This window comes from Orycteropus afer, unplaced genomic scaffold (assembly GCF_000298275.1).
Source record: "Orycteropus afer afer isolate SDZICR_OR568_19922 unplaced genomic scaffold, OryAfe1.0 scaffold00046, whole genome shotgun sequence".
Classification (NCBI taxonomy): Eukaryota; Metazoa; Chordata; class Mammalia; order Tubulidentata; family Orycteropodidae; genus Orycteropus; species Orycteropus afer.
In genome coordinates this window covers 13,473,922-13,499,286 of record NW_006921633.1, presented here as the reverse complement: position 1 = coordinate 13,499,286, position 25,365 = coordinate 13,473,922, and the positions used below count along the sequence as shown (strand labels likewise).

General features: G+C 39.0%; 1 protein-coding gene across 1 annotated transcript in view; it reads left to right on the top strand.

Annotated features, from left to right (window-relative positions):
- Positions 1 to 23,634, top strand: part of FAM161A (FAM161 centrosomal protein A) — a 27,014-nt gene extending 3,380 nt beyond the window's left edge. Inside the window, exons 2-7 of the mRNA XM_007938047.1 lie at positions 10,683 to 10,918; positions 12,697 to 13,839; positions 14,217 to 14,384; positions 16,323 to 16,422; positions 21,655 to 21,809; positions 23,493 to 23,634. Of these exons, the coding sequence (XP_007936238.1) occupies positions 10,683 to 10,918; positions 12,697 to 13,839; positions 14,217 to 14,384; positions 16,323 to 16,422; positions 21,655 to 21,809; positions 23,493 to 23,634 (1,944 nt within the window). The remainder of the gene's footprint in view (positions 1 to 10,682; positions 10,919 to 12,696; positions 13,840 to 14,216; positions 14,385 to 16,322; positions 16,423 to 21,654; positions 21,810 to 23,492) is intronic.
- The last annotated feature ends 1,731 nt before the right edge of the window (positions 23,635 to 25,365 follow it).

The window sequence follows — 25,365 nt, the reverse complement described above, 5'->3', positions numbered from 1 at the left end:
TATGTGCCATTGAGTCAGCCCTGACTCATAGCGACCCCTCCTTGGGTTTCCGAGGCAGTATCACTACGGAAGTAGGATTGCCCAACCTTCCTTCCGGGGAGTGGCTGATGGGTTTGAACCGCCAGCCATCTGGTGAGCAGTCAAGTGCCTTAGCCACTATGCTACCAGAGCTCCCCTTAGTCTTCAAAATGACATCTTTGCTCCTTAACACTTTAAAGGGATCTTTTGCAGCAGATTTACCCAGTACAATATAGCATCTGATTTCTTGACTGCTGCTTCTGTATGCATTGATTGTGGATCAAAGTAAACTGAAATCTCTGACAACTTCAGTCTTTATTCCATTTGTCATGATGCTGCTTATTGGTCCAGTTGTGAGGATTTTTGTTCTCAATATGTTGAGGTGAAATCCATACTTTTTTAAAAGTCTTTGATCTTCATCAGTAAGTGCTTCAAGTCCTCTTCACTTTCAGCAAGCAAGGTTGTGTCATTTGCATATCCTTGATTGTTGATGAGTCTTCTTCCAATCCTAATGTCACATTCTTCATATAGTCTAGCTTCTCGGACTATATGCTCAGCATACCAATTGAATAAGAATGGTAAAAGGATACAGCCCCAACATACACCTTTCCAGGTTTTAAACCATGCATTATTCCCCTGTTCTGTTTGAATGACAGCCTATTAGGCTATATACAAGTTCCTCATAAACATAATTAAGTGTTCTGTAATTCTCATTCCTCACAATATTATCTATAATTTGTTATGGTCTACACAGTCGAATGCCTTTGCATAATCAATAACACATAGGTAAACATCTTTCTGGTATTATTTGCTTTCAGCCAAGATCCATCTGACATCAGCCATGATATCCCTTATGGTGAAGTTAGCTATTCCTGTGAGGAAGATATCCCTGTGGGGAAGTTAGATAATAGAAAATGAGCAGTCAAATGATTATAAGACAGGAAATGTTGTGAATGAAATGAACAGGCTACTATGATTGAAAAAAGAAATAGGAGAGATTTACCTAAATGAGTTGGTAACTTTTAAGTTGATCCCTGATAGATGAAAATAAGAGTCATCTGAAGAGTGGGGTTAGGAAGAGCATTCCAGGTGGAGGGAACAGCATATGCAGAAGCCCAAAGATGGGAAGAAATTAAGGATCTGAAAGAAAGACAGCAGGACTAGGAAAGAGAGAGGAGGAGAGCGGGAGGAGATGAAGTTGTGGTGATCATGCGTGTCCTTGTAGACCAAGGTAAAGGGTTTCAATTTTATTCTAGGTGCACTGGGAAGTTGTTGCAGGGGATGTAGTGAGAAGTGGACAGGTTTTTCTAGAATGGACAGGATTACTGTTGGATTGGATGTGAGGGCCTAGGAAGAAAAAAAAATCAAGAATGCCTGTTCCCAGGTTTCTAGTTTGAACAGCTGCAAGGAAGGTGATGCTGTTTACTGAACTAGGGAAGACTGGGGGAGGAAGAGGTTTGGGGAGGTAGGAATCAAGGTTTCAGTTTTGGGCATGGTAAGTTTAAATTGCCTGTGAGACTATCAAGTGGAAATATGTAAGAAGTAGCTGATACTTTGAAACATGAGTTCTGTGGTAGCTGGGCTGGAGATTTATATCTGGGAGTTTTTAGCATTTTAAAAACAGTATCTCTGGTAGCCTAGTGCCTAAGGCATTTGACTGCTAGTCAGAAGGCTGGTGGTTCAAACCCACCAACCACTCCTGGGAAGGAAGGTTGGGCAATCTACTTCCATAGTGATACTGCCTTGGAATTCCAAGGAGGCATCATTTTAAGTCGGATCGGACTTGATGGCTGTGAGTTTGGTTGGTTCTTTTTGGTATTTATTGCATATTGTTCTGCAACTTGCATTTTTTCACTTATCAATGAATATCTTGGAGGTTCACCTAGGTTAGTATGTTGAGCTTTGTCTTTATTCCTTACAATTCTTTTTCAAGGCAAAAAAAATTAAAAAATAAAAATTCTACAACTGCAAATGAAACTAGACAGACTACAATAATTCTTTATATGTGTTGACTACTAGGGAAACAACAGGTGCTACAAAGATTGAGCATCTAAGTGGGTCAAGCCAATCTAGAGAAGATTATCCTCTAATCTCAGGTCTGCATTTACAACATTCCACAAAAAGCCAAGCAATTAAATGGAAAGGGTGCTATTTTAGGCTCTTGAAAAAAAATGTTCTTGGCCTAGGTTATTGGATATAGTAAATATTTTCTTCTGTATGGAGACAATTAAAGGTGAAATTAGAAACAGATGTCACTTATTAGCCCTTCATCTATTTTAGTTAAAACACTACAAGATTAATATATCTGAAAATTTCAACCTTATGTTAACAGTATTATGCTGCAAATGGATTAGATACTATGCATTGAAAAAAAATCAATGTGTAGGTTTAACTTATTTCACCTGCCACATCTCTTCAGAAACTACTTGTGCTTTTATATTATATTATATTTATTTATTTTTTTGGCTTTAATGAACAAAATTTTGTTTTCTCACAGTTTAGGAGGCTGAAAGTCCAAAGTCAGGGCACCAGCTCTTAGGGAAGGCTCTCTTTGTTCTCTGGGGAAAATCTTCATCTCAGCTTCTCTAGTCTTAGTGTTCCTCCATTCCTTGATCCTTCTCTATCTTTGGCAAACAGTTTCTGCAAGCCCTTCCACTAGGATTCTTTTGGTGTATGTGATTGTTATAAGGTCTTATTTTAAGGGGTTCTCTGAAAGAATGAATGGTGAGCATTGGATCCTTTTGCCTCAAAGTAGTTCTTTGGAATATCTCCCATATTTTAATTACAGTGTTTGAATAATAGGCTTTTCCCTAGTATTCAGTAGAATATAGCTCTTTCGAGCAGCATATTTTTTTGAATGATTCACACTTTTGTGAGGGATAACTTTTCTTGGTGGGAACTTATATATCTTTTTCTCAGTTATTGTCTATCTTGTTATCTGACATTTTGCATTTACAACAAGAGTAAAAAAAAAAATCTACTATCCAACTATTTTGCACATTAACAAACTATGTCAGTTATTAACACCAAAGTGGGAGGTGAGAGTAATGGCCATTGTTCGGGTTATGTTTCAACTTGGCTGGGAAATGACTGTCTGTGGTTTGACAGTTACATAATGATATAATTTGACAGTTATGTAATGATGTAGCCAGCCTCCATTTTATGATCCAATGTGATCATCTTCCATTTTTGTGTAACACTGATTTTGCACCACAACCTGGTCTTTGGAACTTAACCATGTTGATATGTGCAGAGATGGTGTATTTTTAAATTGTACATTCATTCATTCAAAAATATTTGTTTTAACTGTTTATTGTGATTTGGGTGAAAGTTTACAGAGCACATTGTGGTTTTCCATTCAACAATTCATACACATTTTGTTTTGTGACATTGATTTCAATCCCCATGATGTAACAGCACTCTTCCCATTTCTTCCCTGTATTTACTGTTTCCATTCACCCTTCTTCCCTATCTTCTTGCCTTCTGAGCTTTATCCCTGAACACATGAAGCCCTTTTGATCTCATATAGTTGATTTTTCTAAGAAGTGCAGACCTCTCTGCTGTTATCGTTCACCTATAAACACTGCCGTGAAGTTGGATCCAACACATAGCAACCCCTCCTTGGGTTACTGAGGCAGTTATCACTACAGAAGTAGATTGCCCAGCCTTCCTTCCAAGGAGTGGCTGGGGGATTTGAACTGCCAGCCTTCTATAGGCCTGTTTATTGTTTGCCTGAAAGTTGAGCCACTGGGATGAGTTCAGTTCCAGGCTTGAAGTGTATCTAAGAGCCATAGTCTTGAGAGTTCTGCCAGTCTCTATCAGACCAGTAAGCCTGGTCTTTTTTTTTATAATTTTGAATTTTGTTCCACATTTTTGTCCCACTCTATCTAGGCCCTCCTATTATGATCACTTTCAAGGTGGTCAGCAGTGATAGCTGGGCACCGTCTAGTTCTTCTGGTCTCAAGATCTAGGAGGCTGCATCCATTATTAGTCCATTGGACTAATTGTGTCCTTGTGTCTTTGATTTTCTTCACTCTTCTTTGCTCTGGACAGGGGAAGACCAATAGTTGCACATTAGTTGGCTGCTCACAAGCTTTTTTTTTTTTTTAATTGTCATTTGGGTGAAAGTTTACAGAATTAATTCATTTTCCATTCAACAGTTCATACACATTTTGTTTCATGACATTGATTGTAATCCCCATAATATAATAGCTCTCTTCCCAGTTCTCCTCTGTGTCCTTTTTTGCTATGTATTCCTGCCCTCTAAACTGTCTCTCTGTGCAAATGCTGCTCTTCTGATTTCCCGTGGTTGATTGTTTTAAGGAGTGTACCTACATGGTATCAATGTTCACCTTATAGGCCTGTCTGTTATTTGGCTGGAAGCCACGGGAGTGAGTTCAATTCTAGGCCTGAAAGGTGACTAGGGGCCATGGTCTCGGGGCTTTCACCAATCTCTATCAGGCCAGTAAGCCTGCTCTTTTTATAATTTTGAGTTTTATTCTGCATTTTTTTCCCACTCTATCCAGGATCTACTGCACTGATCCCTTTCTGAGTGGTTGACATTGGTAGCGGGCACTATCTAATTCTTCTAGTCTCATGGTCATGTAGGCTGAGGTTTGTATGGTCTCCTATTCCCTTGGACTGATTGTATCCTTGCATCTTTGATTTTCTTCATTCTTCTTTGCTCTGGGTGAAGAGAGATCAACCATTGTATCGTACGTGGCCACTCGCAAACTTTTAAGACCCTGGTTGCTACTCACCAAAGTAGGATGTGGAACATTGTCTTTGTGGACTATATTATGCTACTTGATTATGATGTTCCCCAAGACTATGGTCCTGAGCCCCGGGCCCAGTGACTCATTCCCTCAAGGTGTTTGGTTATGGCCAAGAAGTTTTCATAAGTTTCCCTCCTATATGCTCTACTATATCCATAGGTATATTTGCAGCACATATAAATACATATGTAGAAATATCCTCTGTCAGACCTGTTTATATTTGTGAGTGTCAACAAGTATTTATTGAGCACCTGCCATTGGTCAGGAACTGTTGTAGGGACTGGGGTACAGCAGTTAACAAAACAGACAAATGCTTGCCTTCATGAAGCTTGCTTTTTAGTTGAGGCAGGCATACAGTACATAGATCGGTCAGTAAAAATATGTAGAATGATTGGTGGTGACTACTTAAGAGAAAAATAAAACGGAAGGGAGGCTGACAATGAGTTGGAGGAGGGGATTGTAATTTCAAATGGAGTAGTCAGTTATGACATCATGATGAAGATGACATTTGAGAGAAGACCCGAAGGAGTGAGTGAGCAAGCGGGCCATTCTGCTATCTGAAGGAAGAGCATCCTAGGGAGGGAACAGAAAGTGCAGAGGCACTCAGGTGGAAATGAACTGATGTTTTCAAGGATAGCCAGTGTAGGAGGAGCAGAGTGAGTGAAATGGAGAGTATAGGAAATGAAATCAAGGAGGCTGCAGAGTATGTAGGGCTTTGTTCTGAGTAACATAGGAGGGGCTCTCTCTGAGGAGGGGCTCCCTGGGCTTGGGACCCACATCCTAAGGAAGGGGTGCCAGTGGCTGATCCTGGAGTCTTTGAGAGGGCACAGTGCAGGTGATTCTATGTGTTGGAAAACTGCAAGATGGATTCAGCTGTTGCTACTGGCATGAACTGCTGCTGCCCAGGTGAAGAATTGTTGCTGGGGTGACACAGGCAAGCAGGAAGCTAGCAGAGAACAAACAAGAAGGCATGAGTACATTCCTCCAGTCTTGCCTCCCTCTAGCTCTTCTACTAGTAGTGTCTAACAGGGAGCCGCTGGCAAAGGGGAAACATGGTATGCGGTGTCCCAGCCCCTGCGTCACAGAGGATAGAAGAGCAGGTTTAGAGCTGAGAGACGATAGCTTAATACCTTACATACCTATTTTATTTATAATAAAACTGATGTTCAAAATGTTAGTGCCATGTCATGTTGTTAAGAAGTGTAGAGCGTAGGCTCAAATGAGTGATCTGATACCAAGTCTGTGATCTATCTCCCAAGCCATAAGAGTACTCCAAACTGAAAAGTTACTTAACTTCAGTTCAACCCTTTCATCTTTCAAACGAGGTGACTAGTGGTCAGGAGCCATTAATAGATAAGAGATGGAATCCACTTCCTGTTTGACCTAATTTCCCTTTCCAGACTTACTTTCCAAAACCTCTGCATGCATCTTATTCTCCTGCTGTCCTGCCTTTGGGAGTCCCTGGGTGGTGCTAATGATTAACACTCTCGGTGCTAACTGAAAGACTGTAGGTTTGAGTTCACCCAGAATCACCATGGAAGAAAGGCCTGGCATCTATTTTTGGGAATCCAGCCATTGAAAATCCTATGGAGCATAGTTCTACTTTGACATGTAGGATTGCCATGAGTCATTCAACTCAAAGGCAACTGGTGTGATTTGGTTTTGTGGTATCCTGCAACTGTGTGTACCTGCTGTCCATGCGCCCCTGCATTTTGTCACCTGTGACTCTGCTAATATCATTCCCTTTGTCTAGAGTACTTTTTTCCCTCTTCCTCCTTAATGCTCTATGATTCTCCACATTCTTCTTTATGACTCAGGTCAAATGTCACCTCTTCCATGAAGCCTTTCCTTATCTTTTAACCTTAAATAAAACAAAACTCCTCCTTTTGAATACCTTATCACTTCATCTCTGTATGTCTCACTTTCTCCCGTCGTGCTAGACCTCCTCTTTCTACTTATTTAAATGTTGGTGTTCTCCAGCAATTCTGTCCTCATGCTCGTGCTTCTCTCATTGTCCCCGTTTTTCCCAGGCAGTATCATCACACCACATCCAAGGCTGTACCTGCCACCTCTGGGTGCGCTGGTGACTCCTGTATGTCTGTCTCCAGCTCAGCTTTCTCACCAGGTCTCCTGACATATACACACCCATTTCCTGGGTACCTCCATGTGGCAGCACCACCATCCTCTCCAACTCAATGTCTCTTAGACAGAGCTTAGTTTCCTTTTTCTAGAACACTCTTTCCCTTTTGTTCCTTGTGTTACTGAATGTCAGCACTATCATCTACCTAGACAGACATCACACCAAAAAGAAAATATATCTTTTCAATTCCTTGCCCTCAAGGCAGACTGTTACCAATTTAGGATCACCTTCCTAAATCTCTCAAGTCAGCCTCCTTGCTTGCATTCCCAGTGCTGCTATCTTAATTCTGCCTTTAATACCTCTAACTCAGAACTTTGCAAGAACCCACTAACTGCTTCCAGCCTCATCTTCCTTCAGTCCACCCTACTTGTTACCAGAAGGATCCTCAGGGAGCATGCCATTCCTCTGCTCTATGTCCTTCATGGCCCCTGTTGCTTATAGCATAAAGGCTCATAGTGGCCACCGGGGGTTGTGGTTGGGGCTCTTGACTTGCCTTTTTTGCCTTGTTTTCCAGCCTCCCCTGCATTCCATATGCCCTGATTCCCACTCTCATTTGGGACTGTTTACTCTGAATATACCATGCTTGCTCCTGTCTTAAGGATACTGATCTTCGTGACTAAAAAGCCCTTCCTGCCTTTGGGAGGAGTGTGGTGTGTCTGGAGCCATACAGACTTGGGATTGATCCCAGCCCTGGTACTTACTGTTGTGGCGTACAGGCCAGTCATCCAACTTCTCTGAGCCTCAGTTTGCTCATGGAGAGCAGAGCACATGCCTGTTGAGTCACTGTGAGGTAGCATATGAAGAAAGTTTTAGCACTCTGCCTCGGGTTTCTTTGTTCTCTTTTCATTGCTTCCCTGTTCTAGCAAACTTTGCCCTTATCCAGCTGTATATAGTCTGGGTTATGACCTCTGTGAACTCTGCCTCTTCTTTTCTCCTGGTCAGAAGGAGGCTTTGCTTCTGTGAGCTCTCATTGTGTCTTAGAACTTCTGATACTGTGATATAGCTGGTCACGTCTTTCTTCCTGCTCAGGTGGCAGGAGGTGGGGCTCTGTCTCATTCAGTGTCTGCTGTCAATTATTTATGAAAAAAGTTGGTGGTTAGAACTTACCCAGAGGTACCTCAGAAGACAGGCCTGGCTGTCTGCTTTCAAAAAGTCATAGTCTTGAAAACCATGTATCTACTCTGCACATGTGGGGTCACCACGAGTTGGAATTGCTTTGGCAGCAAACAACAACCATCTCTTCTGAACTAGCTGGAGACTCCTCACGGGTGGAGTTTCTATGGGATGTGTATCTTTCAGCAGCTAGCTGAATTCTGGATGTCCCCAAATATTTAATAGATGAGCACATTACCAAAGTACTACTCTCAGAGCTAAGAAAGGTAATGGTGAGAAGCACGTACAGAAACAGCAGAAGAAATCAGAAAATTCTCTTAATTGAGTCACGGGGCATATATAAAGCAGTTTTCTGATGATTCATGGGTTTGTTAGTAACCACTTTCCGTGTTATCAGTTCTATTGAAGAAAACTTATTTTCTTCCATTTGTTTTCTCTAAGTTACCCCAGGTAGTTCAACACTGGCCTCTCATCATTTTTAGCTCACTAAAACACTGTATAACTATTATGTACAGTTGAATCTCAGAAATTTCTCTGTTGTGAAAAGCTAAACATTTATTTTCTAGAGTTGTATCAGACTGGATCTATAATATTCTATAGCAAATACACTTTTCATTTTGAGTCTGTTCCAGGCAGTAGGCTAAATTTAAAACCATGGTTGGCAGACTTTTATGCACACTATCATCAATAATTTCAACTGTTTCTCAACTGAGAGAATGTAAAAAATGGTTTATTTATGGAGTAAATGATGTTTTACCTCTTTAATTGCTTCAGCTAAAACAACTGTGAGAGGTATATAAAAGAAATGAGGAAAAAGTCCAGTAAGACCTTCTAGGATATGACCTTTACATGGAATAATTATAAACCACGTCTACCCCCTTGTTCTGTTGTTACTCTCACAGTCACCACCACCCATGGAAGCTACCACTCTTTTTTTTTTTTTTTAATTTTGATTTGAGTGAAGATTTACAGAGCAAATTCACTTTCCATATAGCAGTTCACATACACTTTGTCTCATGACATTGACCACAGTTTACCACAATGCAACAGCTCCCCTCCCACTTCCTTCCCATAGTTACCTCTTCCCAGTGTCCATCCCTCCATGCCCTCCTGCCCCCTGAGCTGTCTCCCTGTGCATAAGCAGCCCTTCTTTCTCCCATGACTGTTCTCTCCAAGGAATGTATCTACCTGAGGTAAATGTTCAACTCATATGCCTGTCTTTTGTTTGGCTGGAAACCACAGGTGTGGGTTCAATTCCAGACCTGAAGGGCAGCTAGGGGCCATAGTCTCTGGTTCCACCAGGCTCCATCGGACCAGCAAACCTGGCCCCCCCCCCCTTTTTTTCTCTAAATGATTTTGAGTTTTGTTCCACATTGTTCTCCCTCTCTATCAAGGATCTCCTACATAGATCCCCTTCCAAGTAGATGACAGTGGTAGCCGGGCACCATCTAGTTCTTCTGGTCTCATAGTTGTATAGGTTGCAGATCGGATGGTGTACCAGTCGCTAGGACTAATTGTTTCCATGAATTTTGGTTTTCTTCATTCTTCTTTGCTCTGGACGAGAAGAGGCCCATCGTTGCATCTAGATGGCAGCTTGCTAGCTTTTAAGATCCCAGTCACTACTCGCCAAAGTAGGAGGTGGAACAGTGTTTTGTATAGTATGTTATGCCAATTGAGCTTGATGTCCCCTGTGACTATGGTCCCAAGCCCACAGGTTCAACTACTCGGTCCCTCTGGGTAGCTGGCTGTGACCAAGCAGTGACCACAACCTTGCCTGTTGTCTGGAAGCTACCATTCTTGTTGTCCACAGGAGTGGCTATTTTGAAACCTCCCACTCCTTCCAAGTTCCCTTTTACTCCCTCCGAGGCCTGTCTTCACTGGGAAGAGGGCTTTTCCCTGGCTTTTTGGTGAGCCACCAAGAACTTTGTTCTTTTAGGATCCATCCCACCTCCCCACCTTGTATCCCTGCCTCCTCTCTACTGGCACACCCTTGGAGCCCACACTGCAGGAGCCCAGCTCCAGGAGAGTGTTGGTCTGTGGTTGCCTTGTTTGTAGCAATGGGAACTGTGTTCCTCATCTCAGTTGAAACTTAGAACTCAGAGTGAGGCTTCTCCTTATACCAGTTACCAAGTTGCTGTCAAGTTGTCTCTGACTCATGGGCATCCCATCTGTGTCAGAGTAGAACAATACTCTATAGAGTTTTCAGTGGCTGTTTTTTTGTTTTGAAGTATTGGTAGGCCTTTCTTCCAAGGAACCTCTGTGGATTCGAACTTCCAACATTCTGTTTAACTGCCAACCACGTTAACTCTTTGCACCACCCAGGGACTCTAAGTCTCCTTATAAAAACTCCTTATAGAAAAGGGGGATTGATTCTGTCCTATCACAGTATCAATATAATGGGTTAATTATCTTTATTGGTTGTTCTGGGGATCTGACCATACTTTATAAAATGGATAACATAGCATTTTCTGGCAGATTGGTCTCTCTCTTGTTCTTAGTAAAATATCATTAGGGGAAAATGTACATAGCTCACTTGTGACCTATTAGGTGAACTCTTTAAGAAGCAGCATTTGGATCAGTATCAACTTAATTTGTCTTTCAATTCCAAATACCATAACAGGTTTTTTTCCCCCCAGGCTGATTTTAACACCAACTTTTCTGGGATGGATGAACATTCACGTATAAGCCATGAGGACATGAACTTTTCTGATATATACCACTCTAATGCAGAGTATTTCAAGAAACTAGAAGAGCTGAAGGCTGCCCATGTGGAAACTATGGCAAAGTTAGAAAAAATGTACCAGAATAAATTAAATTTAAAGGGAATTCAGCCAGTTATCATCAGGGAAAGTGCTTCTAGTATCTCTTCCAGGTAAGTTTGTACACAGTGTAATTTGTGGACTATAAAATAAAACATACACTTAAAAGTGTAGAATAAAAATATTTCAGATGTTTTCTCTTAGATATCCCTTTGCACTTTTAATGATAAATGGAAGTAGGATTTCATTGAAAATGTTTCATGGCTTATTAACCTGCAAGATGACTTCTGCTTTGAGGGTCATTTGGTGGCCATTTAGTCTTTTCTCTCTGACCTTCCACTTATACAGCTGTCGAAATATATAAAAATATTTAGTCTGGGCCATTTTTGTTTTTTTAATTGTAGTTGGGTAAAAGTTTACAGAGCAAATTGATTTTCCATTCAACAGTTCATATGCATTTTGTTTCATGATATTGATTGTAATCCTCTTAATGTAACAGCTCTCTTCCCACTTCTTCCCTGTGGTTACATTTGCCCTTTGTCCTTCTTTCCTATGCATTCTTACCCTCTGACATCTCCCTGTGCAAATACTGCCCTTCTGATCTCCCTTGGTTGATTCTGCTAAGGAGTGTACCTACCTGATGTAAGTGTTCCTCTTATACAAGTCAGGGCCATTTTAAACGATGAATATTAAAGTTCAGTTTAAAAACCTTTTTCATATATGGGTTAACATGAATTAAAGATACCGTGCAAAGGGTTTAAGACTATGAGACATAAGTATGATTTACATTTTTGAACTAGTCTGTAATTTCAAGATGCATTTCTGCTATGAATTTGCTTGCTTTGAAAGTTGAGGCAAGTCCCTTAACTCATCCAGTTGGTCAGCACTGATTACCCATTTGCTATGTGTCAGACCTTGCTAAGCACTAAGGATTTGAAAACAAGGTGCTCTTGAGGAGCTCAAAGACAAGCTGAGAACCAAAAATTGCAATGCGTCATAATGTGACAGTGTTAGAGAGACAGAGGAAGAAGCAGTTGATCATGCCAAGATGCTGGTGGAGGAGGGCTAGTAAGGAATTTTCCACAAAAGTGTCACATCTGAGTTGAGTCTTGAAGAAGGAGTAGAGGTATAGCAGATGTAGAAGGCCATCTAAAGCAGCAGAAACCGTATGCGCAGAGGCCTGAAAGGCTGACAAACCACAGTGTGTGAGGCATGGACACTTGAGAAACCTCAGTTGTGAGAGGTACTTTATGTAATTGGATGTGACTTCAATATGGTAACTAGGAGTAGTAGAGTGGCAAGACATACACTGGGAAGGTAGGCAGGGGCCAGTGTTGAAAGGCTTTATGAGCTACACTTTACTTTGTAGCAACAGGAATCACCGAAAAGTTTCAAGTAGGTGAGTGGCATGATCAGAAGTTTGTTCTAGGAAGGGGCCTCTAGAAAATGTGAGAAGAATCCAGTAGAGGTTAGAAGCAACGAGTCTCTGCTGACTCCAGTTCCTCTTCTGTTGACCTAGATAATTTATAGGCAGGTTCCTAGCTTCTATTCTAAATAAAAAAGAGTCCTGGTGGCTCAATAGTTAAATTGGTTGGCTGCTAACCAAAAGGTTGGCAGTGTGAACCCAGCAGCCCCTCCACAGGAGAAAGATGTGGTAGTCCACTTCCATAAAGAATTATAGCCTTGGAAACTCTATAGGGTCACTATAAGTTAGAGTCAACTGATGGCAATGACTGGGTTTGGTATTCTAAATACAAGCAGTAATTTCTGTAAACCCTGTTGCACTCCTATCTTCTGACTGATTATACTCTGAACTTAGAACTATATAACCATATTAATTTTTATATTTAGTCACATACAATTGAAATGTAACATTGTTCTTCTCCCTTAGATCTATATCGGAAAAAAACACCTATCACCCTGTCTCTTTAATGCCAACACTTTCAGAGCCTGATTTAGGTCATTCTTCTTCCTTATATGCATCTTCCTCTGAGGATGAGTTGTCCAACCTAGAAAAAGAGTACCCCAGCAAAAACAGGATGATGACCTATGCTAAGGAACTCATCAACAACATGTGGAAAAACTTTTCTGTTGAAGATTATGTTCAGTCTGATGATACCGACTTCCCATCAGTTGAAAAAACAAGGAAGAAACCAAAAGAATGGGTGCCAAAGATTACAATACCTGAGCCTTTTCAGATGATGATTAGAGAGCAGAAGAAAAAAGAAGAAAACATGAAATCCAAGTCAGATATTGAAATGGTACACAAACTATTGAAAAAACAAGAAGAAGATGCAGAGTGTCAAAAGAAATTCCGAGCCAATCCGGTTCCTGCATATGTCTTTCTTCCCCTTTATCATGAAATAGTCAAACAAAATGAAGAACGGAGGAGAACTGTGAAGGAGAAGAGCAAAGAAGCTCTTTTGGCCTCACAGAAACCATTTAAGTTTATTGCAAGGGAGGAACAGAAGCAAGCAGCCCGGGAAAAGCGAAAAGACTTTTTTAAGCCTAAAAAGAAGACAAATCGATTTAAAGCCAGGCCTATACCTCGATCCATTTATGGCCCAACTGCCAGTGACAGGTTAAAAGAAGAAGAACTCATTAAGAGCATTAAGACACAGCTGAGAGCCCAAGAGCTTTTACAGAAGTTGTCCCTTCTTCCATCTAGGCCAGCTACGAGGAAACTCAAGTGTCCTGAAAAGTGTAAGTGTAAACACAAGGTCAAGTGTAAGACTCCTGATGTTGAAAACCTTCCTAAGGAATGCCAGAAATACCTCTCAGAAAACAAGTGTTCAAAACTCTTAACAGCTTGTGAACCATTTGATCTTCATGCGTCCTCACATTCATCCTCTAAAAGAGAGAAAGTTTTGGCAGACATTAAAGCAGATGAAGAAAATTTGAAAGAAACACGTTGGCCTTACCTGTCTCCAAGGCACAAGTCACCAGTTAAAAGTGCAAGTTCAAAGCCTGTGCCTTGTGACTGCAACCCTCCAAGGCCCACAGTATCTTCCAGAGAAAGAGAACAAGTTATAAGGTAAAATAATTAGGAGATAGTAGTAACTGACTTATAGTTGTTAAAATAGTATATATAGTCATATTGATTTTATGTTGGTGAGTTTGAAATTATTAATAAGTTATTACTCTGTCTTGTAAGATATTATACTATATAACATACAACATTTTGCCAGAGAGTGTTCTTTCAAGAAATGAGTATATTTTCCATATTTTGAATCTTTGGGGATAGAGAAGATTATAGTCAGCCTGTTAAGGTCCGGTTTCCTAAGTCAGGTCCTTCTCAAAAGGTTTGCATTCTTTGCTTTTTTCAACTTCTGAATTATTCCACATTGAATCTTTGCTAAACAACGTTCTCAGTGGCTTAAAGTGAATTAAGCCTTAGTTTGTTGCCCTCAGGAGAGCACTTGAGGAAAAGAAAATGTTGGAAGAAGAAAGAAATCGGATCCTAACTAAGCAGAAGCAAAGAATGAAAGAACTGCAGAAACTCCTGGCAACCCGGGCTAAGGCTTATGACTCACATGAAAGTTTAGCTCAAATGTCTAAATCCAGAATAAAATCTCTCAGGTACAGAACCTCCAGATCATTGGTTTTCAAACTTACCTTAATCAGTGGGTAGCAATCTAGAAACTGAGTAAGAATGATAATTAGTATTTTATTTTATTGATTCAAATTACAGGATTGAGAAATCTTGATTTAGAGATAAACCTTTTTTTTTTAAATTTTTAACAGCTTGCCATGTTATTTCAGAATACTCTTCAATAAACACGTGTCAAAGAGCTGTGTTTCAAAGTTTGTGTGAAATCTGGTAGCACACATTAACACATTGATGTCCCCAATGTGTTAGTATTAGTGTGTATGTTTTGCATTTTGTTACAGTTTTAATATATATAAAAAAGTATTTCACACAGCCTCTAAAACCCCTTCACAAAACACTAGGATTCTGCAGTACAAAGTCTGAAAACCAGTGCCCTAGAGAAACATTTTTATGTACAACATAAAAATGTTTGTTTTAGTAGAAAAATATCCCTTAAATCTGGGTAAATAATATGATATATTACTTTTTAATAATCTGATTTATGTTTGTGTATGTGTGTGTATGTATACAGATATATAGAAATATGTATATAATATATATATGTTTGCTTTTAATTATAGTTCTTATTCCTTTATAATGTAGTATTAATTGATTGATAAATGAAGCTTAATTTGATGAGTTTGAATAAAAAAACTCCTTAAAAATAAACCTTAGGAGGTAAACTGGCTTTTTTTTTCTTTTTTGATTTCTATTTGGGTGAAATTTTACAGAGCAGATTAATTTTACAGTCAGTAGTTCATACACCTTTTTTTTTTTAAAATGACACTAGTTACATCCCTGCCGTGTAATACCTCACCTCCCTCTTCCTCCCTGTGGTTACCCTTTCCCTGTGTCCTTCCTGCCTCCTTACCTTTCTCCCTGTGTAAATGCTGCTCTTCTGATCTCCCATGGTTGATTGTTCTAAGGAGTGCATCTCCCTGGTGTAGGTGTTCAGCTCATAGACCTGTCTCACGTTTGGCCATGGAGTAAATTCAGTTCCAGGCCTGAAGGATGACTCGGGACCATAGTCTTGGTGGTTTTTACCAGTCTCTGACAGACCAGTTAGCCTGGTCTTTTTCATGATTTTGAGTTTTGTTCCACATTTTTCTCCTACTCTATCAAGGATCTCCAATTTTGATCCTTTTGCAAGTGGTTGGCATTGGTAGCTAGGTACCATCTAGTTCTTCTGGTCTCAGGGTCATATAGATTGAAGTTCTCATGGTCCATTAGTCTTTTGGATTAACTTAAGCTGGCTTTTTCATAATACCAACTTGTGTATAATTAAGCGTAACTGTAACTTTATGGTATAACTGTATTCCCCAATCTAGAAAATCTTATCTTGGTAGAGTTAATATATGTTAAATAGAAAAAATAGCATCGTTTAATTAATTACAGGATTGTGTCTAAAAAATAAATATACTTGGGTAAATTAATGTATTTTGGTTCCTGTTCCTCTGTGTATCGTATTCCCGTGCTCTCCATTTCTCCTCAGACCTGTAGCCATTTAATTAACTTTGCCACCAACTTACAGGAGATCCTATCTAGGAGGGAAAAGAAGAGCAGGTCTTGTTTTCAGAAGAAATTACTTAGAGAGAAGAGATCTAGCTTGACCCAAATGTTTGTAATTTTATACACTGACAGTTTATAAATGAGATAAGCATTCATTCATCACTTGCCCAGTTTGAAGCCCCTTCATGCCTTGAAGATTTCAGAAATCTCCAAGTACTGAGGTTAGTTCCAGTGAGTAAAATGTATATTTCTAGAATCTAGGATTTTTAGTCTCCATTTCATCAAAATTTACTAGCTTGGGAAAGGAATTTTAAATTGTGCTGTTCATTTCTGATTTGTTACCCAGTCTTAATGCTATATATGCAAGTTCTTTTTCTTAGATGACCTTTTACATTTTCATCCCTTTTGTTTAATTTTAGAAAGAGTGAAAAGGAAAGGATGAGAGAATACCGACAAGAACTAGAAGAAAGAGAAGAAAAATTAAAAAAGAGGCCTCTGCTATTTGAAAGAGTTGCTCAGGTTGTGTTTGTAGGAATTTAAGATCTATTGTCAGCTTTTCTTTTTTAAACATCTTCAGCTCCTAATTTTACAGTCCATTTTTCTCATGTGTTATATAATTTTCTTAGATATGTTATTGTTTCTGTGACAGCTTCATCAAATCAGCCAAGTGAGTAATTTTGCTTACAATCTAAGCATTGAATCTTGTTGATGAGGCATGTAATCGTGATAAAGAACATGCTGTTAATCTAATTGTTCTCAAAATAGTAGTCTCACAACTGGTTTTTAATGACTGGGTTTTTTTTTCAGTACCAACTTGGCCAAGTATTAAGGTGAGGCTTTATGATATAATTTGGAGGTCTTTGAAGAATTAAAAAATGAAACAAAATGACGAATTGAATCAGACTTATTTCTGCCAGTTTTTTTTTTTTTTTTTTTTAAGCGAGTCTATAATTTTCAGTCTTCTCTACAATTTACAAAAAGGACTTTCTTTTTATAGGAAAGGCAAACTAGTTTTATGGACAATGGACCCTTATTTCACTAAATTTACACTCAGTTTTATAATCTTTCTCTTAAGGGAGATTTGTCAGTTTTCCATCATCTTCTTTGTCCCCATAAAAGTGAGGTTTGTGTGGATGACATAGCATAACTATAGACAAAATCACTGGAGGTTATAGGTGCCATGTTGTGAATTTCAAGCTGTTACACACGGAGAGTAGACAGTTGGAACCTCCTGCCATCACTTGCAAGGGACAGATGAATATAGCCCAAGTCTGTCTGCGTCTGTGGCTCCCTGAGAATGGTGAGCAGGTACTATGGGTGAATTGACACATTCAGTCTCTCACAGTTAAGGAAGCTTTTACTTATTGATTTGGATATAATTGTATGTCACTCGTTTCATATCAGGAGATGGTTTTTTTTTTTTTTTTTTAAACACCACAGTTTCAACTTTAGGGGGAAAAAAATCACTGTAATCTATTTAATGTTTTATAGCATAACATGAGTCACTTTTGGCCCACGATAGTTATCTTCAGCTCTGAACTATGTGTTTTTATGTCCACTTGTCTGGTAGGCACGTCTGCCAGTTTCCCATAGCATCTCACGTTCATCCTGCCCCCACCTAGATCCTCCTCCTTATTTCCTATTTTAGTCGGGGGTACAATGTAGATGACTGGGAGCCACTTTTCCTCCCCATTTAGTTGGTCACCAAGAGATCTGTCAAGTCCCCATGCTCAAAAATTTTTGGATCTACTCTTCACCATCTCTGATATCAGTATGTTAAGTGAAACCTCTATTATTTCCTATCTGAATTATTACACAAGTTTAACTAGTCATCTTGCCTTGCTCTTTGCAAAGCTATCCATTATGTCTTCATTTTGCCGTTCCCATGCTAAACTTTTAACCCTAAGTAGCTATTTAACAGGAGTCCCTGGGTGGTGTGAATGGTTAAGTGTTTGGCTACTAACTGAAAGGTTGGCAATTCAAGTCTACCCAGAGATGCTTCAGAAGGAAGATCTGGTGATCTGCCTCCAAAAGATCACAGCCGTTGAGAACCCTGCAGAGCACGGTTCTACTCTGATGCACGTGGGGTCACCGTGAGTTGGACTGACTCAACAGCAGCCAGGTGTGTGGGGTTTTCTGAGCCAGTTAGTAACCCCTGATAATAGTGGTAATCACTGATTACATTTGTTGTCATTTTCAATGAATGATATCAAGAGGTCTTATCATTGACTCCTCCATAACAAAGACGGAGTAACTGAAGTTCACAAAAGGTAAGTCACTCTCATAAGGTTTTTATGGTTAGTAAATGGTGGGGCTATGATTAGAACCCAAATCCTTCTGCTTCGGAAGCCCATGCAACTTAATTCTAAGCTGTCCTACTTCCTGCCATAAGCTAAATTCATGAGTCTTAGCATGGTACAGAGATTTGTGTTAACCTCTTTGATCTTTACCACCCCAGTCTTTTCTACTCCCCCAACTATATACACACATGCCCTTATACAGACTCTTTACTTTTGAGGTCATACCAGAGTACTAATTTTAAACTTGAAGTTTTTATTTGTGCTGTTTTCTGAACCCTGCACACCCTTAAGGCCTCTTCCTGTCTCCTACTCATCCTTTAAAAGTTTTAGTGTAAAATCACTTCCTGTATCGTTTCCTCTTATGGAGTTGAGTGTTTTTCTTTCCTCTTTGTTCTTTTATCCCCTGTACACACCTCTGCCGTTGGTCCTCCCACATTTTATGACAATTATCTGCTTAATAGTCTCTCTTCCTTTCTAGTTAATTAATTTTAAAAGTGGTGGTCAAATTTTTGTATCCCTAGCACCCTAGACAGTGTCTGATACAGAGCAGACATTAGTAAACATTTGTTGAACCCAGACTGAATGGCTGTGATCAAATGGACAGATAATAACCTCACATCTTTCTGGGGTTAGCCAGGCTGAGAGCACTACCTTGACATAGTAGTGATGAGTCTCAGTACTAGTAGGCATTTTGTCATGCTGTAAATACCCACCATTTCTAAGCGCCAGAAGAAAGGTGACAAAGTAAATGGTGTGTGTAAAATTAAACTCAGGAAGAAATTTAAAATGTTGTAAACGTAGGTTAGTTTTATATATATATATATATATATATATATAACCATTTTTTGGCCACACATGGAATTTCCTTTGTCCAAAACACTCTTCTCCCTCCACATACCCATCAACCACAAGGGCATGTCACAAAATAAGTGTTTGGTAATTATTAAATGAATGAAAGCATTGCTGTAAACTAAACTTCTAGTTTAAAAGATAAAATACTTTTTTCTTCAAACTAGGGCACTGACTGTAGACAAAGTCATCTTTACCTGTTATTTTGGTTTCTGGAAGCAACAGTAAAACTCTTTTTTGCAGTCTTTGCTACTAAAATAACAATTAGTGATTTTAATTTATGTCATAGTCCTTACAATTCTTTTCCATGGTAAAATGCAGGGGAAAATGTTTTTTCCAATTAAGAACAATTACACATTATTCAACTTGATGTTAAAATATTAAAATGTAATTAATTCTGTATACAGAGTGGTTGTGGAAGTGAATTACTGTTGCTTTGGTTTTGTTAACACATTAGTATGTTTTTCTTGCAGTCTATTTTGCTGTGACTATTGCTGCTAATTAACAGCTGTTAGTTAATAAATTCACTTGCATACTTATGCATTAACCATTTATAATTTAATTGTTGTCTTACTGCTATTGAGTTATCCCTTAGCAGAATGTGCCTAATAGGGTCCACTACAGAACGAACCATGTTGTCCTGTTTTCTTGGAAAACAGGCTTTATTACCTGACTAAATGTTAAACTGAATTTTAAACCAGATTCACACGAAGGGTTTACAAGCGCTAATTTTAATCTCCACTTGTATGTTTTTTTTGTTTTTGTTTTTTACCAAAATCAGAATATACTATCTTAATACATTCAGCGTTAGCTTTGGGGTTTCTTAATTCTGCTCTACAGCTTTAGGGCATAGTTTTCCTCTTCTCACTCGGCTCAGCCTTTTACAAGGCTTATCTGTTGGGATTCCAGCCTCTGGATGCATTTTTACTTACTTTTCTAACAATTGTTGTTATTCTCAGTGAGTGCATTTTAACAGCAGTTTGAATGCTGATTTTTCACTTTTAAGTATTAAGAAATTACTGGGTGATCGTTTTATCCATTGTAATCAGTCTTGGCTATCTTGTTTCTACTGTGCAACACTAGACTCTGTTGTCCCTCCTTACGCTGGCGGCCCTGGTTAAGGCAAATACCTGACAACTGCATTGCTGAAGTCTGGCTTCCGGCTGTCTTTAGCCTCCAGAATGACCACTACCTTAGAGAAAGCAAGGTGGAGTGGAACAAGTCAAGAGACTTGGTTATACCACTGACCAGCCTTGTGATGCTGGGCAAACCACTTAACCTCTGGGGTTTTGGTTTCCTCATCTGTTAAATATGGGGGTTAGATGAGTCCTTTCATATATCCTTTTCAGATAGGATGCTGGGCCATTCCTAATCTCCTTGCTTTAGTTGGAGGTTTAAAGGACAATTTTTGCCCTACATTAGTTCACATCTACTCAGGAGCTGTGGTTTCAGGAACTATGACAACTTCCGTCTCCCTCCAAGTGTAAGAGGGTCACCCCTCCTCCCTGCAGGTCCCAAAGCCAGGAAATGACATTCCAGAGTTGTGAACCCAGTTCTTTTCACTATATCCCTTGCTTCTTCCATAGAATAAAGGTAATGACCCTGATGATTTTTATTGTCTTTAGTAAATTGGACATGTTGTTGTTATGTGCCATTGAGTTGGACCTAACTCATAGTGACCCCTCCTTGGGTTTTTGAGGCAGTATCACTTTGGAAGTAGATTCCCCAACCTTCTTTCCAAGGAGTGGCTGGTGGATTTGAGCCAGCCTTCTTATTAGCAGTCAAGTGCCTTAGGCATTACTCTACCAGAGCTCCTAAATTGGAGATATGGTTTATAAAAAGTAAAAATTATGGTAGGTACATAAAAGAACCTGTGACAGCTATTACATGAACTTACTTTCTTATTTTTCAGATATCTTTACACAGTCATAAAAGTGCATAAAACATAGGTACAGTGTAAAGAATAATTATAGATCAAATACTCATGTGACCACCACCCAGGTTAACACATAGCCCCTAGCTAGCCCTTCAGAGAGCTCCTGTGTTCCCTGTGTGGATCACAACCTTTACCTCTCCCCTAGAGATTACTACTATTTTGACTTTTGAGATCATTTCCTTGTTTTTATTTGCATTTTTATCACCTATGCACATATCCCCAAACAAGATAGATAGTTTACTTGTACCTGTTTTTGAACCTTATATAAATGAACCATACTGTCCTTTGCTTCTTTTATTCCATATTATATTTGTGAGACCCATCTGTGTTGTGGTCTATAGCCATAGTTTATTCACTTACATTGTTTTATTTTACTCTGTTGTATGAATAGACCAAAATTTATCTATCCTGTTGTTATCTGTGTTATTTCCAGTTTGGGCCTATTACCAACAGTCCTATCATCAGCATTCTTGTATTGTCTCCTGGGGCACATACTCAGGAGTTTCTCTGAGCAGTTACCTAGGACCAGAATTGCTGGTCATAGAGGATACATATTTTAACCAACTAGTTATGGGACTTAATTTTCATGGAGCTATAAACCCACAATTCTTTATGGAAATTTAGAAATCTTTTGTTCTCATCTAAAAAGGTTTGTCTTTCCTATAGAAAAATGCAAGAATGGCAGCAGAAAAGCATTATTCTAATACCCTAAAAGCCCTAGGAATATGTGATGAATTTGTTTCAAAGAAAGGCAAAAGTGGACAAATACTTGAGTACTTCAGCAATCCAGAGATGAAAAGTTTCACTGAAGATAAAGAAAGGTAACATATATAAGATGTCTGAATGGTTTACCTTTTGAAAAATTCTTACCTGCAAGAAAGCGTACAGTTCTGTAGTATTTATTTATTTATTTTTTAAATTATGATTTGGGTGAAAATTTACAGAGCAAATTCATTTTCCATACAACAGTACATATATACTTTGTCTCATGACATTGACTACAATTTACCACAATGCAACAGCTCCCCTCCCACTTCCTCCAGAGAGTCACCTCTTCCCTGTGTCCATCCCTTCATGCACTCCTGCCCCCTGAGCTGTCTCCCTGTGCATAAGCAGCCCTTCTTTCTTCCATGCTTGTTCTCTCCAAGGAGTGTATCTACCTCAGGTAAATGTGCAACTCCTATGCCTGTCTATTGTTTGGCTGGAAGCCACAGGTGTGGGTTCAATTCCAGACCTGAAGGGCAGCTAGGGGCCACAGTCTCAGTAGTTCCACCAGGCTCTATCGGTCCAGCAAACCTGGTCCCCCCTACTACCCCCTTTTTTTTTTCCAAATGATTCTGAGTTTTGTTCCACATTGTTCTCCCTTTCTATCCAGAATCTCTAACATACATTCTCCTCCCAGTTCTGTAGTATTTTAAAAAGGTCTTTTACCTAATGGAATACATGGGAAATGTTTTGACACATTCAAAGTATTACACAGTGATGAAGTATTTGTATTTTGTTTTTTTGAAACAAAATAACTTAGATTGCTGACTCACATAAATAATCAAAATATTAACATGCTTTTAACAGGAAGTTTAAAGAACCAGTCATTCAAATTTTGAAATAGAGGAATGTTTAATTTCCCAGTTGGCTCTTTTATAGAGGTGTTTCTTTCTTTTTAAATATGTAACAAATTGGAATGCTAAAATGGAAAGGAGGCCACATGTTCTGACCTCCTCTAACCCTACAAGGGGAAGGCAGGATTACCAGCAGTAACCCAAGGCCTATTACTGCAAGGCCAAACATGCTGCCTCCCTCCAGCCCTTTCACCAACCGTTCCTCCCAAAGCACCCACCACCTCTCTCCTGGGTTCGATAATTCGCTGCAGTGGCCACACAGAACTCACAGATTACAGGGTTTATTAGGGAAGCACCAGGCTACAACTCAAGTCCAGGAAGAACGCTCAGTCTCTCTCCCAGCCCACCGTCCCTCAGCCAAGAGTCTCTCACAGTCTCTTTTCCAGCAGTGCTGGTCCCTCGGTGTCTCACTCAGTGATGCGTGTCTCTTGAGGCTCTTTCCCAGCAGCACGTGTCTCTTTCAGGGGTGCGTGTCTCTTTCGGCAGCACGTCTTCCTCCACCAGCAGTCAGAGAGAGTTCTGCCTCCAGGAGGCCTCCTTTTGAGCCTGGAAGGGTGGTCAAACTAGCCAATCACAGCATCAGAACTCTAAGCACGTGAGAGAGAGTGGGAACTTCCCAGAACATTGTATTGTGCCACGCCCAACAGAAATAACCTAGGTGGGCGACTTTAAAATCAGGATCTCCTCCGTAGCTAATAGCAATTCCCACAATAGAGTTTACAAAGACTTATGGGTAGAAAAGCCACAGTAAGTAATTTACTACACCGCATGGAATGCACACACTTGAAGAAGATTGACTCCATGATTGCATACATTGCAGAGGGTTTGCTTACCTTTAAACCAGATCATTTTTCCTTTGAAAGATTGATAAATCTTTTCCTCTAGCTTTAATGAAGAAAAAATAGAAGAAAGAGAAAATGGGGAAGAAAATTATTTTATTGATACCAGCAGCCAGGATTCTTGTAAGAAAAAAGATGAAGTCGGTGAAGAAAGTGGAGAAGAGAATTCTGTTGAAGAAGAAAACTGAGTCAGCAAGGCCTCCTCTCTTACGCCCTTGTTGTCGTTACAATATTGGTTTGTAAGAGCCTCTCTGTGCTGGTGAAAGCTTCTGTGCAAATGCCTCCAATATGTGCAGGACTGTTGAGCTACGTCACCGGCCTGACAAAGCTTACTCCATCAGATTGGTTAATTGGTCACTTAGTGTAAGGCTCTGCCTATTCGATTTTTCTAATCATTACATACAGTCTGTTTCCAACTTTGATCTTTCTTATGTTTTGAAAAAGTGTTTGAGAATCACAGCTGTCACAAACAGATTAGTTTTTAAAATAAGTAATACATCATTATTTTTGCTGGAGAAAAATTGCTTAGTATTGAGAGCAGAGAGTACTGGCTTTTGGTGATTTGTTTGAAAAGATTTTTTGGAAAACTTCAATCAATAAATACTTTTTAAACTATACAATTTGCCCATTCTTTTTCTCTGAAATCCACCTCACGCAGTGAATCCTCAAACTCGTTTTGCTAGGTTTTTTTTAACATTTCCTTCTGAGCCATTAAAAAAATAAATAATGAGTAAAAACAAAATACTTAAAAATTTACATTTATTTCTGCACTAAGAGTATACTCTTAAAACATCCATGTCATCATCACTTATTTTTATCCCTAGTTTTAGTCCAGATTATTTTTGATAGGTAAATTATTAGGAAAGTATTTATACTAGTATCTTTTAATCATGTATATTATGACAGATAGAAATCATTTTGGTATCTGTGACATTACTCTTAGAGATTAATCTTAATCTTAGATTATTAATCTTAGAGATTAATATCAACCCTGTTTTATAGATGATGAAGTCTGTAAGGTCATTCAGATTTAGGTCTTTAATAGTGGACCCCGTTGTGCACACCTTTTCACATATTATTGCAAGCATCTTTTTGTCTCACTGCATGATGGTGTATTGATTTTATGGATCTACATTTCTCCTTGTTAAGCAAATTTTTGTTTTAAAAATTCAAACCATTCATAAAGATGTGATATGGTAAGACATTTTATTTTCTAAAAACTATCAGTGTCCTTTAGAAAAAAATGAACTAATGCAGGTGTATATAATAGCAGTTTTTCCCAACTGGCAGTTGACAGATAGCCTTTAAATTAAGAAAAAAGGTGATTTTTCTCAATTGGGCCAAACACTTACTTGTTACTCCTTTTCTACAGTTTCTGTTAAATTATTTGTCACTCTCATTAGATTGTAAACTCCTTGAAAGTTGGCACCATTTTAAAATTTATCTTTTGTATTCCTTTAATATTTAGTATAGGATTGTGCATATGATAGGTACTTAATAAAAGTTTGAATGAGTGAGTACATGGATACAGTTTTAATTATAGTTACTTCAAAATCAGTACACATGGGATTAAAAAAATTTTGCTTCTAACTTACTGAGAACTTGATAGCTCAGTTATATGTTAGAACAAAAGCAGGTGAAACAGAATCCGTATATAGTAATATTTAAAACATGACTTGCTTCTAAGGATTCACTCCACACTCTGTCCATTCTCAGTCTCATGGGGAATATGGGCTTTGGTCATACCAAATTGGACTGCAGGACCTATCTCAAATTTTCTTATTTTTAAAAATGGGGATAGTACCTAGCTTGAATGGCTGTAGGAAAGACTAGATGAGATAATGTATGGAAAAGCTCTTTATAAACTATCAATTTAATTGATAATGTCAGAGACAGAATGTTCCTGCAGAAACATTTTA